The following is a 16,712-nucleotide window of genomic DNA, read 5'->3' on the forward strand; positions in this document are numbered from 1 at the left end:
TACCAAGATGCTTGTACATATTTGGAATAAATTTCACAACAAGGCCTTATAATATAGTAAACTGGCTTTTTGTACTTCAAAAATATCTAGTTTCCTTCCTCAAAATTAGGTAATTTTGTTCATTTTAGGTCACACTGTCTTTACAAAATCCTACACCCATTTGCCGACTTTTCCTCAGTCATCGGTAACAAGCAATTTGGCAGCACTTCACTTTTAAAGACCCATGTTGTCAGCTAGACTTGTTCTTTCGGGAGTCCATCATTTCCCATAATGACAAAGCATTTCAAAGATTACTGGTAGCCTGAGAATTTCCAGATATCAACTAATGAATTCGAGTTTGTTACTGGAAATCTTTAAGCCAAGCTGTGGAAGCCTGGAATTCTCCATCTACACTAGTCTTGAGATATATACACACAGTTGCTATGTTTCTGTGTAAACCACATGTAAACTTAATGATCTAAGGTGTAATGATCAGCACTATGTGTGTACTTGCTGTAAAATACCTAGATTAGTTAGTTTAGTGCAGGTTATATGGTTTTTATCAGCAGCGTTGGAGGTGCTGGTTATGTAAAGGTGTGATCAATGTTTTTCTCGTTGTAAAAGTTGCAATTGGTACCAAAATCCAGAATTTACAATAGGTTTCTGACAATTATTAAATGACTCCTGAGGCAACAATATTTTTAATTCGATCCTCTCTCCGGTCAGAAATTGTCTTTTTGTCAACACTATAATGCTTCAATCAATAACTGCTAGCATCTTCTTTTAACAGATTTATAATTTCCAACTTTTGCAACCAGATTGTTTTTCCACATTTTCTTACAATAAAAATGTGTGCAATGTTTTTAAATGCCACATTAAGTCAGCATACTCATGCTGTTCAATACATAAGCTACTGCTATTAAACACAGTAGCAAGTACTGCACAAACTCATTCATTGCTGACAACCACATAAACCAGACAATGAACCCCGAGTCAATCAATTGTTGACTGACACTGACAGTAGAGTTTATTAAAACACCTGCTTGTGATGTCAGCATTATAAAAAGGAACACACCACGACTCCGGAGATTTTGAGGCTAAAAGACTCACAGGGATCGACGCTGGGGCCTCAACTATTTAGAATCTACATCAGTGACTTGGATGAAGGGACCGAGTGTAATGTAGCCAAGTTTGCGGATGATACAAAGATGGGTGGGAAAGCAAGTTGTACAGACGACTCAAAGAATCTACAAAGGGATATAGACAGGCTAAGTGAGTGGGCAAACATTTGGCAGGTGGAGTATAATGTGGGAAAGTGCGAGGTTATCCACTCTGGCAGGAAAAATAAAAAAGCAAATTATTATTTAAATGGAAAGAGATTACAAAAGGCTACAGTTCAGAGGGACCTGGGGGTCCTTGTGCATGAAACACAAAAAGTTAGCATGCACGTACAGCAAGTAATCAAAAAGGCAAATGGAATATTGGCCTTTATTGCAAGGGGGTTGGAGTATAAAAGCAGGGAAGTCCTGCTACAACTGTACAGGGTATTGGTGAGACCACACCATAAGTCATGCCATGCAGTACTCAAGAAGAAAGGTTGAGCAGGTTGGGCCTATACGCATTGGAATTTAGAAGAATGAGAGGTGATCTTATTGAAACATAAAATATACTGAGGGGGCTTGACAAGGTAGATGCAGAGAGGATGTTTCCCCTCGTGGGGAAATCTAGAACTCGGGGGCACAGTCTCAGAATAAAGGGTCGCCCTTTTAGAACTGAGACGAGGAGAAATTTCTTCTCTCAGAGGGTCGTAAATCTGTGGAATTCTCTGCCCCAGAGAGCTGTGGAGGCTGGGTCATTAAATACATTTAAGGTGGAGAGACAGACAGATTTTTACAAGATAAGGGAGTGAAAGGTTATGGGGAGCGGGCAGGGAAGTGGCTTTGAGCCCAAGATCAGCCATGATCTTATTGAATGGCGAAGCAGGCTCGAGTGGCCAAGTGGCCTGTTCCTGCTCCTATTTCTTATTACCATATTTAGTTTGTGAAAAGGATATCAGAATCATATGTAAATTTGAATAAAACCGAAGTCTGTTTTGTAATCTAACTTTTGCAAGCTTCCAAACTGGACCAGAATAACTTCAGTCTTTCACCTGAGATACAGACTAAGTCATAGTTCTGAACACATGGTTTCAACACTGAATGCCACCAGTCCAACAAAATGTCGACTCCTACAAGATAGTTTTTTGTCTACCTGTCTTGACTGTTGTGCAGGGACCAGCAGAAGAAACTTTAAATAATTTTTTTAAATGGTGAAATGTTTTTGCCCATCTTTATTTTTCAATTTGTGATTTTCTTCCAATGGCCAAGGAAGACGGGTAAAGCCACTGCTTAGCAACTGTGATTTAACTACAGGAGGTGGGAGCAGTCAAAATCATTTCTCTCCCTACTCAATGACCCAAGAAATCAGCCCTAGCTGATAATCAGAGTGGCTTTAACAGCCATCAGCAACACCAATGAATGTATCTGATAAACCTGATGTCCAGTTCAATCGTAAACAGATTGAATATCAGAGTCGGTCTTAGGTCCACAGGTCTTCTGCATTATAATGAAATCTCACTGCCATGCTTCTATCATGGCAATTACATATTAAGAGACTGTTATAATATTGGGAGCCATTCATGACCAAAGGTGTTAATGCACCAAACCTACTGAAAACTTTGGATTCATTTTCCACCCGAGCAGATGGCTATAAAAAGGTAGCTTGTCGAGTTGATTACTAAGCTTAACTGAAATTTACTTAAGAATCATTCTGTATTATAGTTCCCATTACCAATTAACATTTTTCTAGAGTTGAAGTGTTTCTATATTACATATCTATTTGCCAACTGAAAGCTTTTACAAAACCCCCTTCATGATACTAAATTTGTTTAGTCGTTAAGACAAGCCAGCTTTGAGGTTACAAAAAAAAAAAAGAATTTTCCGTTAAATCTTGGATTATAATTTCGTATGGGTTTGAAACCATCAAATTACCTAAACCAAATATTCAATCCTAAAGTTGAACAGACTTCAAAGCAACTGTGTCCTTCAATTTGAAAGTCTCTTCACTAAGAAAAACATCTGGAGCAGACTTTCATAACATAAAACACTAAAAACAAACCCTAGACAGAACTTCTGGTGCCCCAATGACAGACATTTTTATTGAGCACATCAGAAGCCACAGTTAATGAGTAAAAAGTATAACCATTTCACTACCAGGGTATCTGAAATGATCACATTTACAACAGTTTCAGAAATAGTTTGAAAACAAGTCTGTACAAAAGGAAATTGCACTGGTGACAGTACATTTCTGTAGGTGTTGTAAAATACTCAAAACATCTGAACAGCAGAAACAAGCAAGTCGTGAAACTCTACATGAAGGAACAATTTGAGAACATCCAGTCACTGGCTGTAAATTTCCATTTATCTATGGGCATTGTGCGGAGGTTTAAAATGGGTGCAGTAGTGATGTGGTATCTTACACATGTGGAATATTGTTTTATTTGCATTATTTGAAGCTTAGAGACAGAAATGATCAACAATGTGCACACAATGTTTATATGTATTTTTTATATATCAACAAGCAGTTTATATTCTCAAGCTACTTAACTGTGTAAAAAAAAGTGTGGTTTTAAAGGGGGGGAAGAGAGAAAAAAGGGTAAAAACTTTTCAGCAGTTCAAAGTGTTTAAAATGTATGGTTTGTTAAATATACAAAGATTACTGTATGGAGATACTTGCCTTCAATTTGAGGACACATAACAGATCACTAATTGACATAATATATTATGAAGCCGTCTCAATATGTGTTTAACAATAAAGCAAATACTTAAATATACAGATCACCTGTTTAGTTTATAGTCTCTTAACTCTTATGTTTGGCAAATAATTCTTTGTTGAACATATCACAATGAAGAAAATAATCAGATAAGAGAAACCATAAATAATAGTCTTATCTTTAGGGATCGTAAGTATACCTGTGTTCATTAGCTTCCAGAGCTGGTCCACCAGGGCCTCATTGCACAGAGGAGAGTCTGTATTCTTGGTGAAAGGTGGGTTTTTATTGAGCATACTCAATACTTTATGTCTGTAACGTATGAAACAAAAGGATTTGTTTTCAGCTACATGTATCCATAGTATAAATGTGAACAAATGTTAATGAGCCCACTATGCAAGTATATTAATAAAAAGTGTATACAACAGAAAATAATCTGATCAATAACAAATTATTTAGTAAACCTGGGTATTTAGTTGAGCCCTATTCTCTTTGATTATGGCAGCAGGACCACTACTCTTTGGGTGCACTACAAGCTATTAATCGAGACCAACACCTCATGCAAGTTCAGGTGGTTAACAATGTGGTGGACGGGATATTTGGTGACTGTAACCCTTAAAGGACTGTTCTGCATTGTTTGACACAGGCATTTAAGTGAAGGGATCGACCATGATGGCCTGCTCCACTGTGACTCTGGACCTTATTTTAATGCTCTTCAGCTTTTATTTGCCTTGGGGGAGGGGGAGCAGGCGGAGCAGGCTCGAGGGACCGATTGGCCTACTCCTGCTCCTATTTCTTATGTTCTTATGAGACAACCATGGTACCCAAGCCTTCACCTGTCTAGTCATCCTAGCCCTTCAACTAATGATGGCATTAGCAACTGATGATAAATAAAGGCATCATGATTGTCAGTAGCAGGTATAATTCTCTACCCACAGACCAAATACACATTGGGCCGGATATTCCGACCTCCACGGGTGCGTACGCTCCCGTAGGGGCCTCGCAAGTGCTGGTTTCAGGCATGCAAAGCTCATGCACTAAAACTCGGCCCGCTGAAAACCTTTAATAATCTTACGCCTGGTAAAAGCAGGCGTAAGGCCTGCTTTTACCAGCATAAGAGTTAAAAAAAAAATTCCCCACTTTTATAATTTAAAAATACTTTTAAAAAAGGGAAGTTTATTTTTAGCCTCGTAAAAAAAAATTCAAAAAATTAAATTGTTTAAAATATTTAATAATGTAATTTCAACTAATTTTAAACACCTGATTTAAAAAAAATATTTAATGTTTAACTTGAGTGAACCCCATTCATACTTTTGACAGATCTATGCGTAGAGAATTGTCAAAAGTGTGCAGGGGGATTCCCTTCTTTGATTGATTCCCCATGCCCACGTGATCCCAGGGACACTTGCGAACCACATGCGCCCTGGGATACCTGGGCCTCTGTGCGAGAGGCCCAGGATTGGAAGTCTTGGGACCTACGGAGCCAGCAGGTAAGTGCGTAGATTTTTCCCAATCGGAGGCATCCGCATACAGGAAGCCTCCAATTGGAAAATCCGGCCCATTAATGGAATGGTCACCCTTTCTGTTTATGAAGAGGGGGTTAGAGGCCCATATGGCCACATGTGTACCATTAATAATACACTACATTTTGGAGAAACATGCCATATGGGCTGTCCCATGTTGCTCGCTGGTATCCATAAAAAAAATGAAGTTCACTGGCAAACAAGGCATCTGCTTGATTCTTTGGTGCACTATTGATTTTAAGATATGGCAGATATTCCCTGCTGCAATCTCCATATCCTATCCATCACCACGAATACTTACTTTCCTCAATCTAACCTACCACTGCAATCTTTTTCCACCTTGCATCTCTCTTACGTCTTCTGGCTCTGGCCTGCTGTGTATCCCACCGCCCTCTGTTGAACCTTTGATGGCAGAGCCATTAGCTACCTCATCCTTGCGCCTCTCTGCTTCCCTCCTGTCTCTCCATCGTTATTTTTTTTTTCAAACAGATCATTTTGACCACATTTTTGGCCACCACTCCTAACCCCACGACAAAGGTTCAGTATTCACTCCTAATTTCCTCTGTGGTGTACTTTAGTACAATTTTCTATGTTAAAGATGTCTGCTATTTTCCCATTTTCTACAAGTCCACTTTTGATTTGTTCTACTTTTTTTTTTAAAGTCCCCTTTGCTATAAATATTCAGTTTCACTGCCTCAAACCCCTGTAGGTAAGCTTTCGATCACTGTCTTCCAGAGTGCTTCCAGTGGCCCAAACTAACTGGTAAAATTGTAGCATGCTCAGGGATGGAACAGAGAATCCTCTTCACTTGATTTTGGCTTACTGTTTTTAATCATGGGCCTCAAGTGATGTTCCTTGACTTTGGAAGGTGACAGAATACTACACTAGACCATTTATTAGACAGTAATAGAATACATGAACAGTAGCAATGACAATATAGACTTTACTAGTTATTAAACTTTTCCTTTTCTGTCCACAGAAGCTATCACACCCTGGAGGCTTCAGGCTATTTTCCAATTGAATCGGTCAAACTAAGAAATACTTTTGAGAAACTGATTGGGACCAAACCAAATTAAACAACTGCCTGTTCAATTCAAAAAAGTTGTCAAACATAGAAATTTACAGCCCAGGAGGCGTCCATTCGGCCCATCTTGTCCGTGCCAGTCAACAAAGAGCTATCCACCCTAATCCCACTTTCCAGCACTTGGTCCGTAGCCTTGTAGGTTACGGCACTTCAAGTGCATATCCAAATACTTTTTAAATGTGACGAGGGTCTCTGCCTCTACCACCCTTTCAGGCAGCACGTTCCAGACCCCCATCACCCTCTGGGTGAAAACATTTATCCTCAAATCCCCTCTAAACTTCCAACCAATTACTCTAAATCTAAGCCCTCTGGGTTATTGACCCTTCTGCTGAGGGAAACAGTTCCTTCCTATCCACTCTAGCTAGGCCCATCATAATTTTATACACCTCAACTGGGTCTCCCCTCAGCCTCCTCTGTTCCAAAGAAAACCCCAGCCTCTCCAATCTTTCCTCATAGCTAAAATTCTCCAGTCCAGGCAACATCCTCGTAAGTCTCTTCTGTACCCTCTCGAGTGCAATCACATCCTTCCTGTAATGTGGTGACCAGAACTGCACGCAGTATTCTAGCTGAGGCCTAACTAGCGGTTTATACAGTTCAAGCATAACCTCCCTGCTCTTATATTTATGCCTCGCCTAATAAAGGCAAATATCCTTTTTGCCGCCTTAACCACCTTATCTACCTGTCCTGCTACCTTCAGGGATCTGTGGACATGCACTCCCAAGGTCCCTCTGCACTTCTCCATGTCCTACCATTTATCGTGTATTGCCTTGCCTTGTTAGCCCTCCCCAAATATATGACCTCGCACTTGTCCAGATTGAATTCCATTTGCCCACCTGACCAGTCCATTGATATCTTCCTGCAGTCTGTAGCTTCATTATCCACCGCACAGCCAATTTTTGTATCATCTGCAAACTTCTGAATCATACCTCCTACATTCACGTCTAAATCATTGAGATATATATCACAAAAAGCAAGGGACCTAGTACTGAGTCGTGCGGAACCCACTGGAGACAGCCTTCCAGTCACAGAAATACCCATCAACCATAACCCTTTGCTTCCTACTTCTGAGCCAATTTTGGATCCAACTTGGGACTTTGCCTTGGATCCCATGGGCTTTTACTTTCGTGACCAGTCTGCCATGTGGGACTTTATCAAACGCCTTGCTAAAATCCATATACACGACATCAAACGCAATACCCTCACCAACCCTCCTTGTTACCGCCTCAAAATATTCAATCAAGTTAATCAGACACGACCTCCCTTTAACAAATCCATGCTGACTGTCCTTGATTAATCCGTGTCTTTCTAAATGAAGATTTATCCTGTCCCTCAGAAATGTTTCCAATAATTTTCCCACCACCGAGGTTAGGCTGACTGGCCTGTAATTACTCAGTTTATTCCTTTGTCCCTTTTTAAACAATGGTACCACATTAGCAGTCCTCTGGCACCACACCTGTAGCCAGAGAGGATTGGAAGATGATGGTCAGAGCCTCTGCTATTTCCTCTCTTACTTCCCTTAACAGTCTGGGATACATTTCATCTGGGCCTAGAGATTTATCCACTTTCAAAGATGCTAAACCCCTTAATACTTACTTTCTCACTATGTTTATTTAATCTACTGTAATATTTCACACCCCTCCTCCGATTGCAATGTCTGCATTGTCTCTCTCTTTTGTGAACACAGTCGCAAAGTATTCATTGAGGACCATACCCATGTCTTCTGCCTCCATACACAGATTACCTTCATGGTCTCTAATAGGCCCTACTCTTTCTTTAGTTATCCTCTTGCTCTTAATGTATTTATAAAACATCTTTGGGTTTTCCTTGATTTTACCTGCCAATATTTTTTCATGCTCTCTCTTTGCTTTCCTAATTTCCTTTTTAATTTCACCCCTGCACTTTCTATACTCCTCTAGGTTTTCTATGGTTTTGAGCACTCAGTAACCGTCATAAGCCTCCCTTTTTTCCTTTATCCTACCCTGTATGCCCCTTGACATCCAGGGGGCTCTGGATTTGTTAGTCCCACCCTTTTTCTTTAAGGAAACATACTTGTGCTGAGCCCTCAATAACTCCTCCTGGAATGCCTCCCACTGCTCTGACACTGATTTACCTTCAAGTAGCTGCTTCCAGTCCACTTTGGCTAAATCACCTCTCAGCTTAGTAAAATTTGGTTTTCCCCAGTTGAGAACTTTTATTCCTGGTCTTTGTCCTTTTCCATAACTACCCTAAATCTAACTGAATTATGATCACTACTCCCACTGATACCCCTTCCACCTGCCCAGCTTCATTTCCTAAAATTAAGTCCAGAACTGCCCGCCCCCCCCGCCAACTTGTTGGGCTTGCCACGTACTGGCGAAAAAAGTTCTCCTGAATGCATTTTAGGAATTTTGCACCCTCTATACCCTTCACACTAATTTTATCCCAGTTAATATTGGGGTAATTGAAATCCCCTACTATTGCTGCCCTATAGTTTTTGCACTTCACAGAAATTTGCCTAAATATTTGCTCTTCTATCGCCCTCTGACTGTTTGGAGGTCTGTAATACACTCCCAGTAGTGTGTTTGTCCCTTTTTTATTCTTCAGTTCAACCCATATGGCCTCATTGGATGATCCTTCTAAGATATCATCCCTCCTCACAGCTTTAATTGTTTCTTTAATCAAGACTGCGACCCCTCCTTTTTTATCCCCCTCTCTATCTCGTCTGAAAACCCTGTGACCAGGAATGTTGAGCTGCCAATCCTGCCCTTCTTTCAGCCATGTCTCAGTAATAACAACTATAATATCATACTCCCATGTGTCTATCTGTGCCCTCAGCTCATCTGCCTTATTCCCTATACTCCTTGCATTGAAGTATATACCACTTAGCACTGCCAAACTCCCTCGTGTCTATTTTCCAGCCTTTGTTTCCTCTGCCTTCCAGACTTGCTTACTAATTTTTTGCCCTCCAATTTCAGCTTTGCTCCTCTCCCTTCTGAAACTACACTCAGGTTCCCATCCCCCTGCCAAGCTAGTTTAAACCCTCCCTAACAGCACTAGCAAGCCTCCCCCCCACCCCCCACCGCGAGAATATTGGTCCCGGCCCTGTTGAGGTGAAGTCCGTCCGGCTTGTACAGGTCCCACCTCCCCCAGAAACAGTCCCAATGCCTCAGGAATCTAAAACCCTCCCTCCTGCACCATCTCTCCAGCCATGCATTCATCTGCTCTATCCTCCTATTTCTATAAATAATCACTAGTGTGTGGCACTGGGAGCAATCCGGAGATTACTACCTTTGAGGTCATGCTTTTTAATCTCTTTCCTAGCTCCCTAAAATCTGCCCGCAGGACCTCATCCCTTTCTTCCTATGTCATTGGTGCTGATATGGACCATGACCTCTGGCTGTTCACCCTCCCCCCTCAATGTCCTGCAACCGCTCCGTGACATCCTTGACCCTGGCACCAGGGAGGTGACATACCATCCTTGAATCACGTCTGCAGTCGCAGAAACGCCGGTCTGCTCCCCTAACTATCAAATCCCCTATCACTATTGCTCTCCAACTCTTCTTCCTCCCACCCTGTGCAGCTGAGCCACCCATAGTGCTGTGGACTTGGCTCTGGCTGCACTCCCCAGAGGAACCATCGCCTGCACCAGTACTCGGAACAGAATACTGGTTGGAGAGTGAGATGCACTCAGAGGACCCCTGCCCTACCTGCCTGGTTCTCTGCTGTTTGGCGGTCACCCATTCCCTCTTTGCCTGCACACTCTTAAGCTGCGGAGTGACCACCTCATGAAACGTGCTATCCACGAAGTTCTCAGCCTCGCGGATGCACATTTCTGACTCCAGATGCCGCTCAAGCTCCGAAACCTGGAGCTAGAGTTGCTGCAGTTGGCGACACTTCCCGCACACGTGGTCGTCCAGGCCGCAAGAAGAGTCCAGGATTTCTCAAATGGCACAGGATGTTCATTCCACGGGACTGAGCTGCCCTGTCATGCCTCTATATAATACTAGCTGGAGTGCCCAGCGGTGCCGAGGCTTTTTCGAGGGCATGTTGTTGTTGGAAGGGGGGGAGCCGAGCGCGGGCGACTGGGGGGGAGCCGAGCGCGGGCGACTGGGGGGGAGCCGAGCGCGGGCGACTGGGGGGGAGCCGAGCGCGGGCGACTGGGGGGGGAGCCGAGCGCGGGCGACTGGGGGGGGAGCCGAGCGCGGGCGACTGGGGGGGGAGCCGAGCGCGGGCGACTGGGGGGGGAGCCGAGCGCGGGCGACTGGGGGGGGAGCCGAGCGCGGGCGACTGGGGGGGGAGCCGAGCGCGGGCGACTGGGGGGGGAGCCGAGCGCGGGCGACTGGGGGGGGAGCCGAGCGCGGGCGACTGGGGGGGGAGCCGAGCGCGGGCGACTGGGGGGGGAGCCGAGCGCGGGCGACTGGGGGGGGGGAGCCGAGCGCGGGCGACTGGGGGGGGGAGCCGAGCGCGGGCGACTGGGGGGGGAGCCGAGCGCGGGCGACTGGGGGGGGAGCCGAGCGTGGGCGACTGGGGGGGGAGCCGAGCGCGGGCGACTGGGGGGGGAGCCGAGCGCGGGCGACTGGGGGGGGAGGCGAGCGCGGGCGACTGGGGGGGGAGGCGAGCGCGGGCGACTGGGGGGAGGCGAGCGAGCGACTGGGGAGGGGGGGGAAGGGAGAAAGGGAGGGGGGGGAGAAAGGGAGCGGGGAGCCAGCGGATCCTCTCCCCTCTGCCGGCGATGGCTCCGCAGAGCTCCGTGCCGCCCCACGCACTGACATGGCCCAGCCGAGCGCAGCGCCCGTCAGCCTGAGCCCCGCCCTCCCGAGCCCCGGCTTCAAGACCGCCGTTTGCGGCTGGGCCTGCGCTGGAGCCAAGCCCTGCCAACGGGCGTGAGCTGGCTAGAGGCTGAGAGGGGACCGGGCCCGGTTGCCGGGGTAACCCTTCCCCCCACCCCTTCCCACTCTCCCTAGCACCGGCCCCCCGAGCCCCGCCCTCCCGAGCACCGGCCCCCCCGCCCGAGCCGCGGTTGGGGGGGGGGGGGGGAAAAGGAGAGAGCGCGCCGCCGCCCGTCCGGTCGATGTGTTGCGGGCCGACCCCCGATGAGTGCCCGATCAGCTGAGTCCGAGCCCCGCGGTGACCGCAACTCACCTCCCGCTAGGCTCCCTCCCGCGCCGCCAGCCTTTACCAAAATGGCGGCTATGGCTACGCTCGGCCCAGTCCCGCGCCGCCAGCCTTTACTAAGATGGCGGCGATCGCGGGGCGGGCCCAGCGGGATGGGCGGTGCCTAGCTCGGGCGTGGCTGGGCAACAGAGGCCCAGGCTTCCAGGCCTGCAAAAACGGCGAAAGGTAGGAAAATTATAGAGGTTAGAGAAAAGATTGACAAATTAATTAACTTTTTTAAAAAACAATGTGTGTTTTAAAAGCAACTTTATTTTTGCTGGAAATCTAGATTTGAAAAGAAACACGCAGAAAGTGGGAAAAAAAAACTTACGAATCAAGATGGCTGACACTCACCTCAGTTCAGAATGATAAGGCCCGCCCACACCCATTGGTCAACCGCCAGGTCACTGAACTATAGGATTGGTCAATCATCACGTCACTGAACTCTAGGATGGCCTGCCCGCACGCACAATGAACCCACCCCCACTTGATGCTAATGAGCGGATAATGAGCGGAATTTAGAAAGTTTTTTGGATACCGTCGGCACAATTTTTTTCCGACCAAAAAGTAAATACGCCTACAAGAGTCCCCTAATGATGAGCTTTCTTTTGATATAACATATGTGTAGGTACGCTCTATAACTTTTGATTGTATAACCGGACAGACAGACAGAGAGAGAGACATACTGTTTTATATATACTAGCTGAAGTGCCCGGCGGTGCCGAGGGATTTTTGAGGGCATGTTGTTGTTGGAAGAGAAAGGGAGAGCGAGAGTCTGGGGGAAGAGAGAGAGCGAGAGTCTGGGGGGGAAGAGAGAGCGCGCGCAAGAGTCTGGGGGGGGGGGAAAGAGAGAGCGCGAGAGTCTGGGGTGGAAGAGAGAGCGCGAGAGTCTGAGGGGGAAGAGAGAGCGAGAGTCTGGGGGGAAGAGAGAGCGAGAGTCTGGGGAGGAGGGAGAGAGAGAGCGAGAGTCTGGGGGGAGAAGAGACAGAGAGAGCGAGAGTCTGGGGGGAGAAGAGACAGAGAGAGCGAGAGTCTGGGGGGAGAAGAGACAGAGAGCGCGAGCGTCTGGGGGGAGAAGAGACAGAGAGAGCGAGAGTCTGGGGAGAGAAGAGACAGAGAGAGCGGGAGTGCGAGAGCCTGGGGGGGAAGAAAGAGAGCGAGAGTCTGTGGGGGAAGACAGAGCGCGAGAGTCGGGGGTGGGGGGGAAGAGAGAGAGCGAGAGTCTGGGGGGGGGGGAAAGAGAGAGAGCGAGAGTCTGGGGGGGAAGAGAGAGAGCGAGAGTCTGGGGGGGAAGAGAGAGAGCGAGAGTCTGGGGGGGAAGAGAGAGAGCGAGAGTCTGGGGGGGAAGAGAGAGAGCGAGAGTCTGGGGGGGAAGAGAGAGAGCGAGAGTCTGGGGGGGAAGAGAGAGAGCGAGAGTCTGGGGGGGAAGAGAGAGAGCGAGAGTCTGGGGGGGAAGAGAGAGAGCGAGAGTCTGGGGGGGAAGAGAGAGAGCGAGAGTCTGGGGGGGAAGAGAGAGAGCGAGAGTCGGGGGGGAAGAGAGAGAGCGAGAGTCTGGGGGGGAAGAGAGAGAGCGAGAGTCTGGGGGGGGGAAGAGAGAGAGCGAGAGTCTAGGGGGGAAGAGAGAGAGCGAGAGTCTGGGGGGGGAAGAGAGAGAGCGAGAGTCTGGGGGGGAAGAGAGAGAGCGAGAGTCTGGGGGGGAAGAGAGAGAGCGAGAGTCTGGGGGGGAAGAGAGAGAGCGAGAGTCTGGGGGGAAGAGAGAGAGCGAGAGTCTGGGGGGGAAGAGAGAGAGCGAGAGTCTGGGGGGGGAAGAGAGAGAGCGAGAGTCTGGGGGGAAGAGAGAGAGCGAGAGTCTGGGGGGGAAGAGAGAGAGCGAGAGTCTGGGGGGGAAGAGAGAGAGCGAGAGTCTGGGGGGGAAGAGAGAGAGCGAGAGTCTGGGGGGGAAGAGAGAGAGCGAGAGTCTGGGGGGGAAGAGAGAGAGCGAGAGTCTGGGGGGGAAGAGAGAGAGCGAGAGTCTGGGGGGGAAGAGAGAGAACGAGAGTCTGGGGGGGAAGAGAGAGAGCGAGAGTCTGGGGGGGAAGAGAGAGAGCGAGAGTCTGGGGGGGAAGAGAGAGAGCGAGAGTCTGGGGGGGAAGAGAGAGAGCGAGAGTCTGGGGGGGAAGAGAGAGAGCGAGAGTCTTGGGAGGGAAGAGAGAGAGCGAGAGTCTGGGGGGGAAGAGAGAGAGCGAGAGTCGGGGGGGAAGAGAGAGAGCGAGAGTCTGGGGGGAAGAGAGAGCGCGAGAGTCTGGGGGGGGAAGAGAGAGAGCGCGAGAGTCTGGGGGGAAGAGAGAGAGCGCGAGAGTCTGGGGGGGGGAAGAGAGAGAGCGCGAGAGTCTGGGGGGGAAGAGAGAGAGCGCGAGAGTCTGGGGGGGAAGAGAGAGAGCGCGAGAGTCTGGGGGGGAAGAGAGCGAGAGTCTGGGGAGAAGGGGAAGAGAGCGAGAGTCTGGGGAGAAGGGACAGAGAGAGCGAGAGTCTGGGGGGAGAAGAGACAGAGAGCGAGAGTCTGGGGGGAGAAGAGACAGAGAGAGCGAGAGTCTGGGGGGAGAAGAGACAGAGAGCGAGAATCTGGGGGGAGAAGAAACAGAGAGCTAGAGTCTGGGGGGGAGAAGAGAGAGAGAGAGCGAGAGTCTGGGGAGAGAAGAGACAGAGAGAGCGAGAGTCTGGGGGGAGAAGAGACAGAGAGAGCGAGAGACTGGGGGGGAAGAGACAGAGAGAGAGACTGGGGGGGGGAAGAGAGAGAGAGAGAGACTAGGGGGAGAGGGGCGAGAGAGGGGAGGGAGGGGGGAGAGGAGGGAGAGGGGAGAGGAGGGAGGGAGGGGCAGAGGGGGGGAGAGGGGGGAGGGAGGGGGGCGAGAGGGGAGGGGGAGAGAGGGAGGGAGGGGGTGGAGGGAGGGAGGGGGTGGAGGGAGGGAGGGGAGGGGAGGAAGGGGGTGTGTGGGAGGGAGTGGGGGAGCCAGCAGACCCTATCACCTCTGCCAGTGTTGGTCCTTGTCTGGGCCGGAAGTCTGGGACTGGAGTTGCGCTGCCGGCCGTTGGAGAGGCCGAGGCCTTGGGCCCTTGCACTGACATGGCCCAGCCTACCTTTTAATACCTTGAAACATGAAACTTAAAGTACTTATAAAACATTTTTGGTAAATCTTTCTATAACATACACTTTACAACCTCACCAATCTTTTTATTAAAAAAGGGGGTCCTCACCTGTCACTGCTGTATCACAAACAACAATGGCCGCCGCTTGATTTTCAGTTGGAAAGATTAGGCCCCGCCACACAGTCGATTGTCTCTCCCGGGCAGTCGGACCCGATTGGGAGCACTGAAGCCCCACCCACTGTATGTTCCTGTACTAAGATGGCCGCGCATGCACTCTGTGACACACTGAATCAAAATGGCGTCGCACTGAAACTTTTCGCCCTCCTTGACAAAGATGGCTGCCGTTAACCTGGGGCTGTCAGCAGAAGAAATGCCCTCCGCTGCAAACACGGGATCTTCAGATAATTATTCCGGGCTTGCGACCTACCCCAGTTGCTTATGAAACCTCCCCACCTACCGACCCCGGGAATGGAGCTGAGGCAGCAGACCCTCTCCCCTCTGCCAGTGTTGGTCCCTGTCTAGGCCGGGAGCCTGGGACTGGAATTGCGCTGCTGGCGGTTGGAGAAGCCTAGGCCCCGAGCCCCTGCACTGACATGGCCCCGAGAAATAAATCACATACTGGACTCATTTATTACACGCAAATTATATAATGAGCTAGTTGGGCTCCTAAGTACCAAATGTGTGCTGGATAAAATCCCCTCCACACACACAGAAAGTGGGAAAAATAAATCAATAGTTAGTAGTTAGGAATCAAGATGGCGGCAGGACAGGAGGTGCCTAGCTCGGGCGTGGCTGGGCAACAGAGGCCCAGGCTTCGAGGCCTGGAAAAACGGTGAAAGGTAGGAAAATTATAGAGGCTAGAGAAAAGATTTACAAATTAATTAACTTTTTTTAAAAACAAGGTGTGTTTTAAAAGCAACTTTTTTTTTGCTGGAAATGAAGATTTGAAAAGAAACACGCAGAAAGTGGGAAAAAGAAATGAACAGTTTGGAATCAAGATGGCGGCTACTCACCTCATTTCAGAATGATAAGGCCCGCCCACACATGCACCGATTGGTCAACCGTCAGGTCACTGAAGTGTAGGATTGGTCAATCGTCCTGTCACTTGACTCTAGGACGGCCCGCCTGCACAACGCTACGAACCCGCCCCCGTGACGCGATTGGTCGACCGTCGGGTCGCTCGACTGTACAATTGGTCAACGTTGACGTCACTCAATGCTAATGAGCGGATAATGAGCGGAATTTTGAACGTTTTTTGGATACCGTGGGCACAATTTTTGTCTCACCAAAACGTAAATACGCTTATGACCGTTCTGGAATCGTAAGCTTTCTTTTGATGTAACGCACGTGTAGGTACGCTCTATAACTTGAGTGTGTATAGCCGGACAGACAGACAGACAGAAGGACAGAAGTACCGCTTTTATATATAGATAGATACTATGAACTACCTTGACAGAAATAGACTTAAAAAAACAATAAACTCACCAGCTACTCACCAATCAGCCCCCTTGTGCCGGCGTCACTTCTGAATTCTGACGTCACTTCTGAATTCTGATGTTTTATGCTCCGCTCCTGGTATCTCCAATCAGGTTGGCGCCGTTTCGCCCACTGCTTTCTGCTCCATTCCAGGTGTCTCCAAATTATTTGAACAAATTCCAGAAAATGCTTGCATTTGAATCAAAAGGCCTCACTTGGCAACTTGACCGAGACAAAGGCCGCGATTTTTTCAATGGAGGCGGGTTGGGTGCGGGTCAGGTGGTTTCCGGCTTCCAGTTCTGCCCCCAACTGCATCTGGCCCACAGACGTGATTTTATGTTGAGTGACCTCGTTAAGCTTGCCCTGCGGGCTTGCCGGCCAATTAAGATGAAGCTGGTTAGATGACATAATTTGATGACGCATCATCTGCTGGTTTCTTAAAGGGACCACGCACAATTTTTTTTGACAGCTGATTTCTCAGTGTTTGACAGCATTGAGCTGCTGCAAACACTGACAATCACTGTACAAAGGTGACCTCTTGCACTCAGGCTCTCCAATGACTCCCTCCATAGGCTGGAATAGA

At 48.3% G+C, this 16,712-nt stretch overlaps 1 protein-coding gene across 4 annotated transcripts in view; it reads right to left on the reverse strand.

Annotated features, from left to right (window-relative positions):
- taf2 (TAF2 RNA polymerase II, TATA box binding protein (TBP)-associated factor) overlaps nt 1-16,712 on the reverse strand; it is a 170,745-nt gene that overhangs the window by 24,016 nt on the left and 130,017 nt on the right. For all 4 annotated transcript variants that reach the window (XM_085993331.1, XM_085993333.1, XM_085993332.1 and 1 more), the window contains one exon: nt 3,990-4,099. In XM_085993331.1, coding sequence (XP_085849457.1) covers nt 3,990-4,099 — 110 coding nt within the window. The remainder of the gene's footprint in view (nt 1-3,989; nt 4,100-16,712) is intronic.

Source organism: Somniosus microcephalus, chromosome 7, assembly GCF_052327205.1.
Source record: "Somniosus microcephalus isolate GS21.2 chromosome 7, FLI_Smic_1.0, whole genome shotgun sequence".
NCBI lineage: Eukaryota > Metazoa > Chordata > Chondrichthyes > Squaliformes > Somniosidae > Somniosus > Somniosus microcephalus.